This window comes from Zalophus californianus, chromosome 4 (assembly GCF_009762305.2).
Source record: "Zalophus californianus isolate mZalCal1 chromosome 4, mZalCal1.pri.v2, whole genome shotgun sequence".
Lineage (NCBI taxonomy): Eukaryota > Metazoa > Chordata > Mammalia > Carnivora > Otariidae > Zalophus > Zalophus californianus.
This window is the reverse complement of record NC_045598.1, coordinates 157,029,626-157,047,793: the sequence shown is the minus strand read 5'-3', so window position 1 is coordinate 157,047,793 and position 18,168 is coordinate 157,029,626. Positions and strand designations below refer to the sequence as shown.

Here is an 18,168-nt window from a genome sequence, read left to right as displayed (position 1 = left end):
CCTCTTCATGATGAACTCAAACTATTTTGCCCCATGCAGTTTTACCTTTAAGTCAGGAATGTTAAACTTTGAAGCAATAGCAAGATTATTGTTCTTCGTAGTTGCCGCGTGCAATTTCTCCCAAGTTTGCTGACATGTTTTCTCCCCCGGAGCAGATATAAGCCAGAACTCAGTCATATTTGTTACCAAGTATTTTTTCCAAAATCAAGAGGGACTCTGAAAGGTAAAACAAAACAAACAAAAAATACCTTTAATACCATTTGTTCCTAAAGTATTTCAGAGTCACAGGATAAGATAATTATTAACCTGTTTCAAACTAATCCAGCACTGGCAGATGATCTCAAGCAAAGTCAAATTTACTTACCTGGAAGCAAATCTACATAAATGGTAAAAGGGGATTTATTTATGATACTAGAAAAAAAAATGACAAAGACCTAACACGGGAAGTATCTAATTTTTTTTAAATTACAAAACATCTAAAATGGGAATTACTCAAAGAAGATTACTCAAATTCTAGCTACCAACGGTTTCATTTCACAAAAGTAGAAAAATCACAAATTTATAGGTTTATCTTAAACTTTTAAAACATAAAACCAAAATAGGAAATTTAAAAACATGCATAACTTTTACCTTTGAGAAGGAATTGAACGAATGCATTTGAACAGTAGCCACTAAATAAATCTGTCATATCTGGCTTAGCAAATCCAACAAAGTTAGCCAAATTGGTCATTAACTTTAATCCATATTCAACCTAAAGGAATCTCCTCAAATCCCTGGCATATACTTAGTTGCCATCAAACATTTATAAATTTGCAAAAGAAATCTTGCCAATTAGCCTTATACGTAAAAATACGATGGGGGCGTAGTGATAGAATCCCACTGAATCTGAGTGAGAGGCTCTGTGTGGATCCCCTTTCCAAAGAGTTCCATTAAGACACAACCAACCCTCAGATGCCTGGGTGGCTCAATTGGTTAAGCATTTGCCTTCGGCTCAGGTCACGATCTCAGGGTCCTGGGATCAAGTCCCGTATTGGGCTTCCCGCTCAGCCGAGAGCCTGCTTCTCCCTCTCCCTTTGCCTGCCACTCCCCTCTCTTATCCTCTCCTCTCCCCTCTCTGTCAAATAAATAAATAAAATCTAAAAAAAAAAAAAGACACAACCAACCCTCTTCTACAACCTCCCTCTTTCCTTCCTCCCTCCCTCTCACACAGAAAAACAAAAGTCTAGAGCCAAATGTATTCAGAATCTAAGTAGGTAAAGTACACAAACTCAAAAATGGAAATATTACCATACCGTTATTTCCACTTTAATATGTCTTCATTAGAACCACCATAAACTTTCCTGCTACTGTGATTGTTGACGCTCCCCTGAATAGAAAATAACTACCTTACAAAGTTGTCCTGATAACAAAATCATATAATGAATGTGAAAAGACTTTGTAAATTTAAATTTCCTTTAAGATGTAAAGTATTATAGCTAATTATAATGGGTTTTTATTAATTTCATGATTTCATTCAGCCTATTTTTAGAATTATAATTGAAGTAATCCCATGCATTATACAACTGAAAGTGCAGTGAACACAGACGCCATTCTATATATTTATCTTTTTCCAATTTCTGCTTGTAGAGCATTTACTATATACCAGGTACTGTTGTAAATGTTTTATACATTATTATCTCGATCTTCCCAATACCTCTATGAGATACACATCATCCTCCCCATTTACAGATAAGAAATTCAGACAGGTTAAACTGGTATAAATATAGATGGTGGTATTAAATGACTATCTCAAAAATTCTACTGTAAAATGATTTTTCCAGGGCACCCGAGTGGCTCAGTTGGTTAAGTGACTGCCTTTGGCTCAGGTCATGATCCTAGAGTCCCGGGATCGAGTCCTGCACTGGCTCCCTGCTCAGCGGGGAGTCTGGTTCTCCCTCTGACCCTCTCCCCTCTCGTGCTCTCTAATAAACAAATTTAAAAAAAATAAAATGATTTTTCCAACATTAATGATAAAGATGCATTTAAGAGCTACACTCTCTCGAATGATCAACAAACTAAACACAGGCTTGTTAGTGATGGCAAGCCCAGAAAAAGCATTCAGTCTGGCCAGAAAACAGTACAGCTTAACTGGCCATCCATGGAAGGAAGCCACTCAGAGCACCAAGTTCTAAAGAAGCCATCCAGAGATAAGCTTTGACTTGAAAACAAAATCACTAGACTACCTGAGAAACTTCAAATGTTAAATTTTAAAGCTATTATATAAATATCATTCTACCCATATTCTTTTCCAACTTAATTTTTTCATTCAACCTGTTTTTGGAATTATTCATGGTGATCCATATATGTAGTTCATTCATTTTAATTGCTATAAGGTATTTTATGAATAACCTAAATTTTATTATCCATTTTCCTCTGGAAGAATAGTTATATTTTACTTTTTTGCTATTATAAACAATTTTTCAGTGAATGCTTGTGCATGTCTGTTTTTGTGAAAGAATTTTCTGCAGGATAGAAGTAAAACCGCTGGGCGCCTGGGTGGCTCAGTCGTTAAGCGTCTGCCTTCGGCTCAGGTCATGATCCCAGGGTCCTGGGATCGAGTCCCACATCGGGCTCCCTGCTCTGCAGGAAGCCTGCTTCTCCCTCTCCCACTCCCCCGCTTGTGTTCCTGCTCTCGCTATGTCTCTGTCAAATAAATAAATAAATAAATCTTAAAAAAATAAAAATAAAAAGAAGTAAAACCGCTGAATTGAGTATGATCACGTGGTAGACTGTCTTCAAATATGGAGACGACAAGTCTTTCCATGCTCCAATGCAATGTGACTGCCACTCCTCCCATCAAAAGGTGGATTTTATTCCCCCTCACCTTGAATCTGGGCTGGTCTTGTGACTTGCTCTGACCAACAAAACTCAAGGAAGCCACACTATGTGAGTTCAGGGCCCAGGCTTCAAGAGGCCTTGCAACTTCCACTTCTGTTTCTTATGGTCCTCAGACCACCATGGAAGGAAGCATGTAGTCTAGTCTAGTGGAAAATATTAGGTCACGTGGCAGAGAAACAGCAACACTAGGGCTGACAACCAGCAGAAACTACGGAATAGCTGAGTTTCTTGAAACTTCCAGCATAGCGATGTCCCAGCTGACTGCAGCCCCATCAATGAGCCCAAGTGAAACAAGCAGAAGAAACACTGAGACAACCCACAGAATCAGGAGAAATAAGAAATCACTGTTTTAAGCCCCTAAAGTTTGGGGTGGTTTGTTATATATCATGAGATGACTGACAAAAACCATCATCAACTTTGCTGGGTACTGACAAACTGTTCTCCAAAGCAGTTACCAACTGAAGTTCCCACACAATGGTATAGATTGTTCATAAATATGTATCTACAGAAAATACAGAAACATGCATAGGAGCAAGGTGCTTCAGCTTATGTATTTAAGATTTCTTTAAAAAAATATCTGGGGCAAATATGGCAAAATGTTAATACCTGTTAAATCTGGGCAGTGGATACATGGATGTCTGTCGATCTTAAATATTTGAGCTTTTCTGTATACTTGAAATATTTCAAAATTATTTTAACTGTTACAAGAATATAATTATGATAAAGTAAAAGAGAATACTTAGCAAATTTATAAAATTATAATTTAATGAACTTTCAAATGGAAATCCAGAGAATAAAGCAGCCTTGGTACTACGTTAATCCTCCGAACACAACTTTTCTGTTTTAATACTAGTAAAGATGCTTTCGAATCTGTTTATAAAGTTATGACCAAGTATAATAATATATTGAACAAAAACCTTTTTGATGTTTTGGAATTTTTAAAAAATATTTTAGGGTCGACATATTGAGCAACTCTAATCACATAAGGTTGTAAAGGTAAGAGCTTGGGCTTCACCTATATTAACTACAGGATCCATCTCAGTAAGCTGCTTTTCAAATTGAACTGCTGACGAAATGTTGTGGTTCTATCTCCTGCCTTCCTGTCATTGTTGTTCTCTACTGTAGCTGGGTCACCTCACCTAAGCTGCTCCAAACCCTGCTATCTTTTCACTTGCCTTTGGCCACTTCAGCTTTGGCTTTTCCCTATCTCTGGTCTCCTCCACCTAATAGTCTTATACTTATCAAATCTAGCTTTTTTTTTTTAACCCAAACACCAATTACAGGACTACCTTGAACTTTAAAATTCTTGATTGATTAGAGAATCCAATAATATCTTTCAACTTCTTTTTTAATAATACAGATCTTCTTTGTGATGGTAGTTTTTGGAAATTTGAGATTTTATTATAATTACTTATACAAATGGTTCTGTTAAAGTATATCTGATGACATTTTATACCTCCTCTCCCCTCAAAATAGCAGATGATTAAATCAATTAAGTTCTTCCTGAGATTTTTAAAATTATCCAAAATGCAGCTTCTTCAAAGACTGTAATAATATGAGCAATTACAGTAGATGTCACTATCATACCATTTAGAGTTCTAGAAAATCTTTTTCATCCAACAGGTTTCCAAAGTATTTCAAGATATAAGAAAAAGGACCCCATTTCTTATCTATAAATACCTGTCCTACCCTATTTCACTGAGCTTTTATCAGGATCAAATGAAATAATGTCATAATAATTCTAAGCAAAAGTAGAGTCTAGTAATGCCTAGGAAAGGGGTGCCAGGCTGGCGCAGTCAGTGGAACATGTGACTCTATCACAGGGTTCTGAGTTTGAGGCATGCACTGGGTGCAGAGATTACTAAAACTTGAAAAAATGTCTAGGAAACTTATAGAAAGTACTCTAATTCCATCTTTCAACTGGAGCCTTCTCTAGGGCCTGTTTGGTGATGGGAAGGAAGAGGTGTCCTTTATGTTTGGTATTGTGTTAGACACGTCTCCTATGCTATCTCATTTAATTCTCTAGACAGCCCTATGAACTAGGCAGTAATACGTGAAGAGGTTACTAATTTACCAAGGTTCCACAAGTGGCAAATGGGGTTCAAATCTCACTGGGTTTGACTGTAAAGCTATGTTCTTTCTTCTGTGTCATGCTAGAAGAAAATGTTCTGCACTCACCCACCTGAGCTCTCCTATTTGGAGAGATCCACTTGTAACCTTAAACCCTTTTGTCCTGTTTCCTTCCAGGCCCAAGGAATTCTGCTAGATAAAGGGACCTGATCTGAGCTTCCCTTCCCTTTTTGTTTCATGCAGAATCATCACAATTTCTAAAACAGCAACACCCAACATCCCAAACTATCCTAGCTCCTAGAAGGAACAATGGTATCTCTAAACAGAAAAGCAAAATAAATAAGAGATTCAAAAGACCTGGAGATAAAATTTAAATTTAAAAAGGGACCTTGATTTCAGAAAGAAAATAAGCACAAACTTTGGAGTCCATAATAGTTAAAATCCTAAAACACTCTATCCTCTCACTAGTTTCCTCATCTGTGGAATACTACAAATCTCTTCACAGAGCTGTTGGAAGGAGTCAACAAAACAATGAATGTAAGAAATGCCCATGAGAACAGCATCAGTAAATCTTTTACAAAATCCCTTTTTCTGTTTCTGAACAATGACCACTGTTATCCTGTGGACACAAGTCACATAAAAGATATTTCTCCTTGAGGGGCGGCGCCTGGCTGGTTCAGTTAGTAGAGTTGTGACACTTGATCTCAGGGTCACTGAGTTCAAGCCCCACATTGAGTGTAGCGCTTAATTAAAAAAAATTCTCCTTGAAATTTAAGAAACCAGTTCCAAATAAAATTTATCTTTGCAGATGAATGTACATATGTACTTTTTGGGATCAGAAAATGAAATCCATATTGCTAAACACATTTCCCCTTTTATCTCAGCTGCATGGAAACAGAGTCAAAATTGGGTGTCCCCTGGTTATCTTCTCATTACGAACCTAGACACTTCCACCTCCTCTGAATGCTTCAAATGACTTCTGTTTTTATTCCTAATCATTTCCCTTTATTTCATCCTACATATTGGAATTCAGGCATAAATACAGACAAATCATATGTTAAACAAAAGAGAAAATTAAAAGGCACTGCAGGGGCGCCTGGGTGGCTCAGCTGTTAAGTGTCTGCCTTCGGCTCAGGTCATGATCCAGGGTCCTGGGATCGAGCCCCGCATCAGGCTCCCTGCTCTGCGGGAAGCCTGCTTCTCTCTTCCACTCCCCCTGCTTGTGTTCCTGCTCTCGCTGTCAAATAAATAAATAATTTTTTTTAAATAAATAAATAAATAAATGACACTCCAATCAAATGTTGGAGTTCCTCAAGACTCAGATCTAGGTCTGAGTCCCTCTGCTATATGTGGGTATAAATGTGTGTACACAGGGCGCCTGGGTGGCTCAGTCAGTTAAGCATCTGAATCTTCATTTCAGCTCAGGTCATGATTTCAGGGTCGTGCAATCAAGCCCTGCAACCAGCTCCATGCTCCGCCGAGAATCTGCTTCTCTTTCTCTGCCCCAACTCCCACTGGCGCACTAATTTTTTTTAAATCTTTAAAAAAAACTTTTTTAAACATGTGTGTATAGTTTTTCTCTTGAAGATGTTATCTATACTTAAGGAAATTCCAGACTAGATGCTAAACACTCTCCCAAATTTTTATCTCCAGCCCAGGCCCCTCTGCTGCATCTGGAGCTGTACCCAACAAGCCTCCTCAACTAACTACACGATGTCTCCACTTGGATGTCTCAAAAGCACCTAAAACCCAACATTTCTAGTCAAACTCATAATCTCTTCCCCAAAACCTTGTCCTACCCCAGTGTTCCCTGAGTCAAGTCCAAGTGTACCCTTGCAACATTAGACAATTACAATGTCAAAGGTCATCAAGGTAACAGCCAAAGCTTATTGGGCACTTCCTGTGTACTAGCACCAGTTAAAACACTCCATACATATTAACTCATTTAGTGTTCTAAAACAACCGTATTAGATAGGTAGTAGTTACAAACAAAGAAACCAAGGCACAGAAAGTGCCTCATCTATTAGGAGATATCTAACATGTATCATATACCATGATTTGCTAAGAGGATACCATATATCATTATATGGTAAGAATGAAATGTATTATATGCTTTCATAGCACCTTCTTTTCAGTATTTCCCTGAGGGACACTTTTTATTAATGTCTTTCTTCCAAATAAACTTCCCCTTGGAGTAGGTGGAAACCATGACAGTTTTTGCTCACAACTCAGTATGCTCAGTACCTGGCACAGAGGCCAGAATGTAGAACCTCAAAAAGTATCTGATGAATATTCTTTTTTTTTTTAAGATTTTATTTATTTGAGAGAGAGATTGCATGCGCTTATGAGTGGGGGGAGGGTCACAGGGAAGGGAGAAGCAGACTCCCCACTGAGCAGGGAGCCCTACAAAGGGCTCAATCTCAGGACCCTGAGACCATGACCTGAGCCAAAGTCAGATGCTTAAATGACTGAATACTCTTGAATGAATAAGTAACTGTGAGAATTAAATGAGATAATATAGTTAAAGTACCTGGTTTATAACTGGTTACCTCCCTTCACTTCCCCTGTATTTTTTTAAGATTTTATTTATTTGAGAGAGAGCTCACACGAGAGAGGGGAGGGTCACAGAGAGAAGCAGACTCCCCGCTGAGCAGGGAGCCCGATGCCGGACTCGATCCCGGGACTTCAGGATCATGACCTGAGCTGAAGGCAGTCGCTTAACCAACTGAGCCACCCAGGCGTCCCTCCCCTGTATTTTTTAAAATCAACTTTACTGAAATATAGACAATAAAATGCACTCATTATCAAGGTAGTTTAATGAGTCGACAAACGTACACACCTGTGGAACCACCGCCACAACCAAGATTAAAACATTTGTCATCCCAAAGCCTTCCCTCACACCCAATCCCAGTCAATTCCTACTGCACTGCCAGCCCTGGACAGATGCTGATCTGCTGTCACACCACAAATTAGTTTTGCCTGATCTAGAAGTCCACTGTAAATGGAAAATACATTATATATTCTTTGTATCAGACTCCTTTTGCTCAGCACATCTTTGATATTTATCCATGTTGTGTGCATCAGAAGTACACTGTTTTATGCTTACTATTCATTACATGAATGTACTACAGTTTGCTTATTTATTTGTCTATTGATGGACATTTAGACTGTTTCTGGTTTATTCCACTACAAAGCTTTCTGTGAAAATATATTTTCATTTCTCTTGGATAAACATCAGGAAGTGGAATTCCTGAGTTGAATAATTAGCATACACTTAACTTCATAAGAAGCTGCCAAACTGTTTTCTAAAGTAGATACATTAACAAGGTATTCAAGTTCCAGTTGTTATACTGCTCACCAACACTTAGTGCTGTGAAGTGTTCAATTCTGCTGTCTAATTTACCAATTTTTTCTTTTATAATATATGCTGTGGCATAAGAAAATTTGCCTACTCCACAGCTTGGACTTCACTGAGTTTCTTCAATCTGTGTTTAGTTTCATCAAATCTGAAAAAATTTCATCCATTATCTTTTTCAATTTTTTTTTCTGCTCCCCTTTGCCTTCTTTGAGACAAAAATCACATGTTGAACCACCCAACATTGTCCCACAGGTCAAAAAGCTTCTATCCATTTTTTTCAGTTGTTTTTCTATGCTTCAGTTTGGGTACACTCTTGCTCTATATTCTAGATTGCTGAACTTTTCTTCAGAGTATTCTGCTATTCATCTCATAAAGTGAATTTTTCACCTTAGATGTATTTTTCAGCTTTTTAAGTTCCATTTTTTTAAAAGTAGGCTTCAAAGCAAAGCTTGACTGTAGTTATGCTGTGAGCACAATGAAAATGTATTGCTTTGGTAATAAGGGGAGAAATGTTCACTTTTGTTTAAAAAAAAAAAACCAGGGCGCCTGGGTGGCTCAGTCGTTGGGCGTCTGCCTTCGGCTCAGGTCATGATCCCAGGGTCCTGGGATCAAGCCCCGCGTCGGGCTCCCTGCTCAACAGGAAGCCTGCTTCTCCCTCTCCTGCTCCCCCTGCTCGTGTTCCTGCTCTCGCTATCTCTCTGTCAAATAAATAAAATCTTTAAAAAAGATTTTCACAACAAATTAAGACTGAAGGTGGTTTACATGCAAAACAACCTCCTTTTCAGTACTTGAAAATACCAAGTTTACTAAAGTGGCCTATTTCAACAAGCACAAGATACACCTCAGATGTCAGTGAAATATCAATCACAGCCTTCCAACTGTGATACATCAACTTTTGAGAATTCATCAGTGCAAAAGATTTACCACAACCCATTCGTTTTAAAAAGTTGCCACATCCTACCCCACAAATTGTTAACACCATACAAATAAAAAGCAAGAACAACTATTTCGTCTTTGAATGTTAAAATTCTACCCTTCAAAACAGAAGCATCTTAATTGAGATTGTGGGAAGGGCTTACTGGTAATAAAACTTGTTTAAAAGTTTCCAATAACTAAAAGGGGAATTTTACCTTTCAAGGAGTAGTTTCATGATTCATACAGAACGAAATTTTGAAACTGTCAGAACATATACCTTCTTTAAATAAACCTTGATTTTTGCCTTTTTTGTTTTCAACTGAAATATTTAAAACTGCTCTATAATCCCATTACAGATTACCTGAATTCCAACCCATAAATACGTTTAAAGATACAAGACAATTTTATCTTTAATAGACAGATTTTATAAACTACATCTTTTTAAAAAAAAAAGATTTGAGAGAGAGGAGAGCGCATGCACACATGAGCGAGGGATGGGGGGGCAGAGAGAAAGAATCTCAGGCAGACTCCCCGCTGAGCAGAGCCTGATGCAGGACTCAATCCCAAGACCTACGAGATCACAACCTGAGCCAAAATCAAGAGTTGGATGCTTAATTGACTGAGCCACCCAGGCACCCCTAAACTACTATCTTTTTATTTCACAGTTGGCTAAAAACAAATCTGTAAAAGCCAAGCCTTAACTTTTACATAGATATCAGTCATAAAAACTGAAATGTGGGGAGGGAGGGCAAGGTGGATGGTGTTAGGGTGTGTTAGGGAAAATTTCTTGTAATTTCTAGTAAAGCTAAATGAAGACAGGAGGGCACTGTACACCTATCACTGAAAGTAACCATCAGGACCTTCTGAGCTCCCAGAGACTTCCTCTCTGCCACAGGCAACTCAGCAATGACCCAAGGAACAAACAATTCTTTCCATCCCAGGGGAATCCCTGAATCTACACTCATGGCTCCCAAAGTGTTACTTCCCTTTAATTTTGGGCCGGTATTTTATAACAGTAATTGGACCACAATACCACATTCCACCAGAAGATGCTTATATCTCTAACACAATGTAGCCTGAAATTCATCAAGTTACAGACTTAAAACAAGTTAGTTTTTCCCAATTCATCACTCCAGTAAGCTTGAGATTCTGTTTGATAGTAACAACCACTTACTGAATATGCACTATGTGATAAGCACTTCAATGTGCTATGCAATTTTGTGTTTAACTTCTTCAAAGATGTTATTACCACCCCCACTTGTAGATCAAAGAACAGTTAATGAAATTATCTGCCCAAGATCACATAGCTAGTGACTATACACATTTTACATGCTAGTTTATTAAAATACTACTCTTAACTTCTATACCCCCAACAACTAACAGTGCCTGTCACTTACCGAGCACTCAAATATCTGTCCAACAAATAAATGGTAGCACCACATGCAAGTGTTTTGTAACCAAATGGTATCTCTCTCCTCCAGGAGAAGTTTGGAAATGTATGGGAACATTTTAGATTGTCCCAACATGGAGGCTACTAGCTGCATTTAGTGGATAGGGACCAAACAACAGACCGTCTTGTCCAAAATGCCAGTAACACCCATACAGAAACATTAAGCTATAGCCTGGTTCATAACGAAAACCCTTCATGGTAAAGTTAATCCAACTGTTAATCAGTTTAGTTTATAAATAACTTCCTATTCACTCATAGTTTGCTTAAAAATACACTAGTTTTTTTATAAAACACCATTTTTGCACTTACCTGGCATTTCATTTTCAAATATACACACACCTCATTTTAGATAAAGAGCGAAAACGCTTTTATCCTCTGATGTAACCAAAGCACCTCTCCTCCACTGCCCACCTGGCTCCTTTTTGAACTCAATAAATGTATAGCAGATTTACACAGTGATACAACATTAGAAGTAGATTTACCACTAGAAAATAACTTTGCTTCATTATCAAGAATATAGTTTGAAATTTCTGGCTCCAAGGGTCACTCGTGTCAATAAGAAATTTTAGAATGCCCTGGGTCATTGCTGAGCTATCTTTCCAAGGGCACCTATAGTAATAGCTTCTACTATGTCTTTTTTTTTTTTTTAAGATTTTATTTATTTATTTGACAGAGAGAGAGGGAACACAAGCAGGGGGAGTGGGAGAGGGAGAAACAGGCTTCCAGCGGAGCAGGGAGCCCGATGCGGGGCCTGATCCCAGGATCTCGGGATCACAACCCGAGCCGAAGGCAGACACCTAACAAGTGAGCCACCCAGGCACCCCAGGCTTCTACTATGTCTTAAAAATGTCGATGAAATAGGGTGGCTGAGTGGCTCAGTTGTTAAACGTCTGCCTTCGGCTCAGGTCATGATCTCAGGGTCCTGGGATCGAGCCCCGCATCGGGCTCCCTGCTCGGCGGGAGGCCTGCTTCTCCCTCTCCCACTCCCCCTGCTTATGTTCCCTCTCTCGCTGTGTCTCTCTCTCTGTCAAATAAATAAATAAAATCTTTAAACAAAATGTCGATGAAATGGGAATCTAACATGAATTAGTTTACAACTAAAACAGCATATAATTTCACATCCAAAGGGTGAAAACGACTGACTTCTGCAGACAGATCAAAGTATGTACAAGAACAAAACTTAACTAGGAGATACTTGTAGCTATCCCTAAACAAGTTCAACAGGAAGACTGCCTCGGAACTGGTGGACTCCAAGGAGATCCTTCTGCAAAGGCTTATTCTGGCATTCCAGTGTTGCTCTTTGGCCAATGGAATTATTTCATGAGTTATGGAAATAATCACAGAATAAAATTTTTGAAGCCCTAAATTTTCTTTTTAGGTTGTAAAAGCCAATGTAAATGAGGTCCCTGATACTGATATGCCAAAAATTAAAAACAAGTATCTCCTGCCCAGTTCTAAAAGCAGAATTACATTAACTACTTAGCTCTCAGCATTTACTTCAGTCAGATCCCGAGTACTGTTTCCTTAGATTTTATCTAGTCCCTGCAAGATACACCAAAAGAGAAAAAGATCCGGGAGTTCTGAGACACAACCCCAAGGCTCGGTCTTCAGCACAACTTGAGACTTGCTTGTTGCCAAAGAACCGTGATTGACAACCTGAGCACTGTGCGCTCCACTCTGTTGCTTATTATCTCCTCCAGCAGAACTGTAAATTGACTAGCTTTACCCAAGCTTACAGAAAATCAGTTTTTAAAGCACTGACCACCACTGCCAAATCCCTTGAAGGTGTCCTACTAGAAAAAGTACACCAAAAGTGCTAACGTGCTGAATCAAAGATTACAATGTACTTCAGGAAACTCATCCTCTCTAGATGTGATTAGGGGTAAGTATTATGTAGGTAATCAGGAGGAACAGTATACCAGCAGTCAGCACACTGTGAAAGTTCTGCCAGACTGAGACAAACCTGTTTCTAGTTCCCAGGGTTTAGATAGGTTCCTATCTATAAAATGAAATGCATTTTCATCTACTCTCTCTCAAAGACCTGTGAGAACAAAATAAACATGAAAGTTAATTGAGTCTACCCTGTTACTACTATTCAATAAAAGGTATTCTGGAGGAGTAACCTTACCAAAGTCCGGAAGGCCAAAACAGATTTTTGCAAAGGAATCTCCAGTCAACTCCCAAATGATCCAGCCTCCCCTGTCCTCAGGACTGCTTAGGGAGTAGTTATAACTACCCTCAGTGAAGGGTCAAAATAGAATCTAATCATTCTTCCCCTTCCCTAACTCCTTAGCTCCTCTGAAAGTGAATACGGTTAAACCTTCTCCTTAATTCCTTAGTGGAGAGAGAAGGTATCCTGCCTTCAAATCCTTCAGTGGCTCTCCATTTCCTACAGGAGGAAACTATTAAATTGCTTTGCCATCTCTTGACAGGAATTACAACAATGTCCTCCTGAAGTGGTTTCCCCTCATTCAGTTTTGCACCCTCCACAGTCTCAACAAAATTTTATTTTTAAAAACCACGTCTAACTCAACTCTACTGCCTATCATCTTCACTGGCTTCCCTCTGCTTTTAGGATAAAAGCCCTGCTGGGCCTGAGCCCAGCTTTCCCCTGCCTGCCTCTCTCACATAGTTCTCTCCAGATTCAACCCTGCTAGTCCTACAACTTCTCAAAAGCTTTATTCCTCTTCACATCTCAGGGCACTGACATACGCTGTTCCTTGTGTCTGCCATGTTTTTACTCACACCTTCACATTCTTTTTAGCCTCTTTTCAGGTATCAGTTTGGAAGTCATATGCTCCGAAGGCCTTCTTTGAACTTTCTATAAAGGCCATGTCCTTTACAAACTCTCTCACACCACTGTTATTCCTTCCAAGCACATTTCACACGTGCATAATTATTTATTAAGACCCATCTCTCCTCCACTCCACTGGAAGCTCTAGGAGAGTGATCCTGTTTTCTAAACCTTCGTACCAGCATAGCACTTGGTATATAGCTCAATATATATCAGTTGAATGAATGAGTAAATATCATTCAAAGTCTTCATTATCTGACCCCAACTTTATTTTTCACTTTTCTGGAATTCAAATACACCATAAACCTGGACTTTTAACTCCCCTAGAAGTACTCTTTTCATCTTCAGACCTTCAAATCCTGTGGCTTTCCCTGCCAAGAAAGTTCTCATTTCTCTCCACCTGTTCAAATCCTACTGGCTTGCAAAGACCCAACCCCCGTTATCTTTCCTCCAGGATAATTTCCTGGTAGTGTCAGTTCATACCTCTGTCCCTGCTCCACAATTCCAAAGCACTTAGCAATTTTTTTGATAATTACATATAACCTCATAGTACTTCACTGTGTCATGTGTGTGTGACTTATCTCCCCAACACTGGTGCGAACTCCTAAGGCTGGACTGTTTACAACCCCACTCCTGCACTCCCAGAGCAGTGCTAAGTACTGAGATCTCACTGAAATACTTGATTTTTCCCTAACATACCAGATTTTTCCTCTGAAAAGAGTATCAGCTTCTCTTTACTCATTTTCTCAAGTGATTCAATTTGCCATACGTGACTCTCCCCTCAAGTTCCTTTTCAGGGGTTTCTTGCCTACCCTTCCCCATTCTAATAAAAAATGGTTTGAGTTCTCTGGATTCTTGTTCTTTCCCTGCCTACAAAGACCCTGCATCCTCTGTGAGAGTCCCCTGCATGTAGTGAGGGGCTCCTAGACCCTTTAAACTGCCATCCCCGCGCTACTCACAAGCGCGTAAGCCAGTGAAGGCTCTTGAGCCCGCTGTGACCTCACACACACCACCCCAGAGCCTCATCTGGGCCACTCTATCACATTTCATCCCTCTAAATCAAGGGGCGTGGACTCGCTCCCCGCCCCCCTTCCAAGGAGAAACGTCCCAGACCCGCAGTGTTTCTCCTTCCTGGGTCGGCTATTCAGTACCCGCTAGGGCCATTTCTTTTTCCCTTCTTCCCCTTCCTTAGAAACAGAACCCACGCCCAAGGTTTCAACGAACCGACGCAGAGAAACCAAACACAACCACCCAGCCAGTTCCAACGCCACAGTCTCTGCCCCTGCACCCACCCCCATCCCTCCCAGACGGCGACCGCAGCACAAGGTTCGGCCTGGCCAGGACTCCCCATCCGGGGTAACCATCGCTCACTGACCCAGGAAGGTGTCAAACGACGAAGTGGCTGCACTAACAGGTACGGAGGCGGACAGCCTTGCAGACGTTAACGGCTCAGCGCTCCATCCCTCCCGGACCTAAGCTCCGGCCTCACGGCTTTCTCGACCCCAGCGCCTACGGAGCAAGTCACGTGCCAGCCGGAGCAGTCAGCTGACCGCGGCGCGCGCCGCTTCGCCTACGCGCGCGCCACTGCGCAGCCGCAGCTGCCGTCGCAGCCGCGACCTCCGCGGAGGGGCGGGGCTGGGAGGCTCACCGGGGAGCCCGGGAGTCCCGGGAGGGCTGGCGGCTGCCGTTTCGGGGTGGGTGGGGTTTGCCGCCTCTCCCAGTGTCCTGGCGCCGTCTGGGCCGCCCCCTGTGAACGTCATCGCCACCATCCCTAACATTATCCCAATTTTTCAGATTTCTGTGGGTCAGACTTTGTCTCCAGCCCCCTATACAGGCTACCCCACTCGGGGTTTTTTTCAGACAGCCCCGTTTTCTGAGTAACATCCTTTAATAGTTTACTTCGGCTGATTCACATTTTCCTTCCAGTCCACTTCCAGTTAATTCCATAAATGTTCCTGGAACATTTACTGTGCACTAGGCATTCTGCTAATTTTCTTTTAGGGTTTATCTACCAGAGCGAATCACTTCTTGCCATGAGAGGGCACGTTATCTAGTTTAGGAGTATGTGTGGCGTGTGATAAACATCACGATAGTTGAAACCACATTACATAATGAGAAACCATGTACCTTCAGAACAAAGGTATGGACAGGGGAAAAAGCATATCCTTTGAGAGGAAGAAGGTAGCAAGCCGCTCTTCTGAACCCTGCATATTCCATTGGCTTGGGAAAATAAGGGGGTGTTCTAATTTAGAATATAGTTTTAGAAACGGTAGAGAACTTTGGGATTTTCTAACTTAGTCCTTTTAGATTTACAGATGAGGAAAGTGAAGAACCAGAAGTCAACAGAGCTGTTTAGCACAAGAGCATAAACATACCTCGTTTTAAATCCTCGTTCTACTATCTGTGTGACCTTAGGCCTCTAAAGTTCAGCTTCTTCACCTGTGAAATGGTGGTAATGATACACATCTTTTAGAGGTATTGTGAGGATTGAAGGAAGTATGCATTTAGCACAGTGGCTGGCACATAGAAAACACCCCGCAAATGATCACCAGGATTACTGTACATTACAGGACCCAGGTTTTCTGAGCTATCCCATGCCTTTTCTGCTCTTGGGTCCTTTAGAAATTCACCACAAAATTTCTTAAAGCCTCAGTATTAAATTGGACAGAAAGTAACAACCAACCAAACTATCCCCAACCTGATATTTTTCATCAATTCTGGATGAAGTTCAGGCAATTCCAACAACAAGTTCTATAACACAGCTTTGGAAACTTGTCAGGAATTTCAAAAGTTTTATCTGGCATCACAAAAATGGGCCTAAAAGCAATGTTTTGCTGGCTCTGTACTGTCCAATAAAACTTTCTTCAATGATGGAAATGTTATTCTGTGCTGTTGATATGGTACGCACTAGCCTTATGTGGCTACTGAGCACTTGAAACGTGGCAGTGTGACCAAAACTGAATTTTAAATTTTATTTCACTTTAATTAAAATTTAAATACAGGAGGTTAGTGGCAACTGGTTTGGACAGTGCAATTTTAGGGTCTGCATTTGAAATCTTTTGGGTTTTTTTTGTTTGTATGTGGCCCTGAAGCAGAATTCTCTCAGTTTCTTAAATTTTAAACTCAAATGCGTCCACTTCTGTCCTCCTGACACTTTCCAATGTTTTAAACACTATGTTATACTTGAAAGGCAGTGTAATGTAGTGCTTAATAAATGTTAGCTCTATTACTAGGTCCAGCATATCTCATTCAAAAATCTAGCAAGCATATTTAATGTAAGCAGGGCATGATTGCTTCCTAATGCTTCTAATAGTAAGAGAATATGCTTTACGAAAAGAGAGGAAGCTCACTTTTCTATACTACACGTAGGAGCGTGCTAAGTATGTCAGTATGCATAGCAGGCATGCCACACTTTTCCCTCCATTTCCAAATACCTATATACTCCCCACCTTTTAAGCTTAAAGGCACTGAAAAAATGCATAGAGAATATCTATTTTTTCTTCACATTTTTTAAGGGAAGAAGATAAGTGTTTTAATTAAAGTGGGGGAAGTATTTGAAACTAATAGCACAATAGAAATGAAAATCACTTCATCCTCCTATAATATTTAAAATATCTTGAAAGTTGGTACTGGTATTCTCCTGAGAAAAGGAATTGTTCTTGCTTAGGAAAATGTCTTGATAAACTAGCAAAAATCAAAGATAAACTGAGCTTGGGTAAATGGAGACAAACCAAGACACAACTAAACTAGTTTCCAGATTGGAAAGAAACAAAATTGGGATGAAGAGGTGGAAGGAAAGCATAGGGAAGTGAAGGGAAGAGAGAAGAGAAAGGAAGCAACATGATAAAGAGCTTACAAAAGCAGGAGTGCTTAGAACTCCATTTGAGATTGCTGTGATGTAAATCTTTTGCCATCTGCCCAAGGTTTTAATAAAGTCTAAGTTCAAATGCTTCATATAAGCTTTTATTTTGTAGAAATTTCTGCTCTCAGGTCACATTACATAAAGAGCTCAAACAAATGGATAAGAAGAATCAGTAAGACCCCAACACACAAATGAAGAAAAGACACAAACAATTAGGAGAAGAAGAAATACCACTGCTAAAACATATGAGAAAATATTCACCCTTACTAGTGTTCAAAAATATAAGTAAGACAAGGGCGCCTGGGTGCAGTTGGTTGAATGACCTACTCCTAGTTTCAGCTCAGGTCATGATCTCCAGGTGGTGGGATCATGCCATACATCTGCTCGACACTCAGAGCTCCACGCTCAGCGTGGAATCTGCTCAAAGTTTGTCTCTCCCTCACCTTCTGCCCCCTCCCCTGCATGTGCGCTCACTCTCTCTCTCTCTCTCAAATAGATAAATCTTTAAAATATATATAGAAATAAGACAATATAAATATCTATAAAAATAATATATAAATATAAGTGAGAACTTATATTAGCAAAGATAGAAATATATACACAATAGCCAATGCTGGTGAGAATGTGGTAAGATAGACTCCCTTATCCTGCTAGCAGAAATGTAAACTGGTACAACTTTTACCGTCACCAATTTGACTTATGAAAGTGAAGGCTTAAAAATGTTCATTTATTTGCTCTACATTAGGGTGGAAATAATTCACAAGATAGGAAAATATTTATGCAAAATATGTCCATTATATCATAAAGTCTGTTTTCATCAACCACAACATCAATTAAAGATT

At 39.9% G+C, this 18,168-nt stretch overlaps 1 protein-coding gene across 1 annotated transcript in view; it reads right to left on the bottom strand.

Moving 5' to 3' along the window:
• ATP6V1C1 (ATPase H+ transporting V1 subunit C1) overlaps window positions 1-15,028 on the bottom strand; it is a 39,888-nt gene extending 24,860 nt beyond the window's left edge. Inside the window, exons 1-2 of the mRNA XM_027622204.1 lie at window positions 14,840-15,028; window positions 46-216 (exon numbers count right to left, since the gene is read on the bottom strand). Coding sequence (XP_027478005.1) covers window positions 46-177 — 132 coding nt within the window. The 5' untranslated portion in view covers window positions 178-216; window positions 14,840-15,028. The remainder of the gene's footprint in view (window positions 1-45; window positions 217-14,839) is intronic.
• Window positions 15,029-18,168: the final 3,140 nt, after the last annotated feature.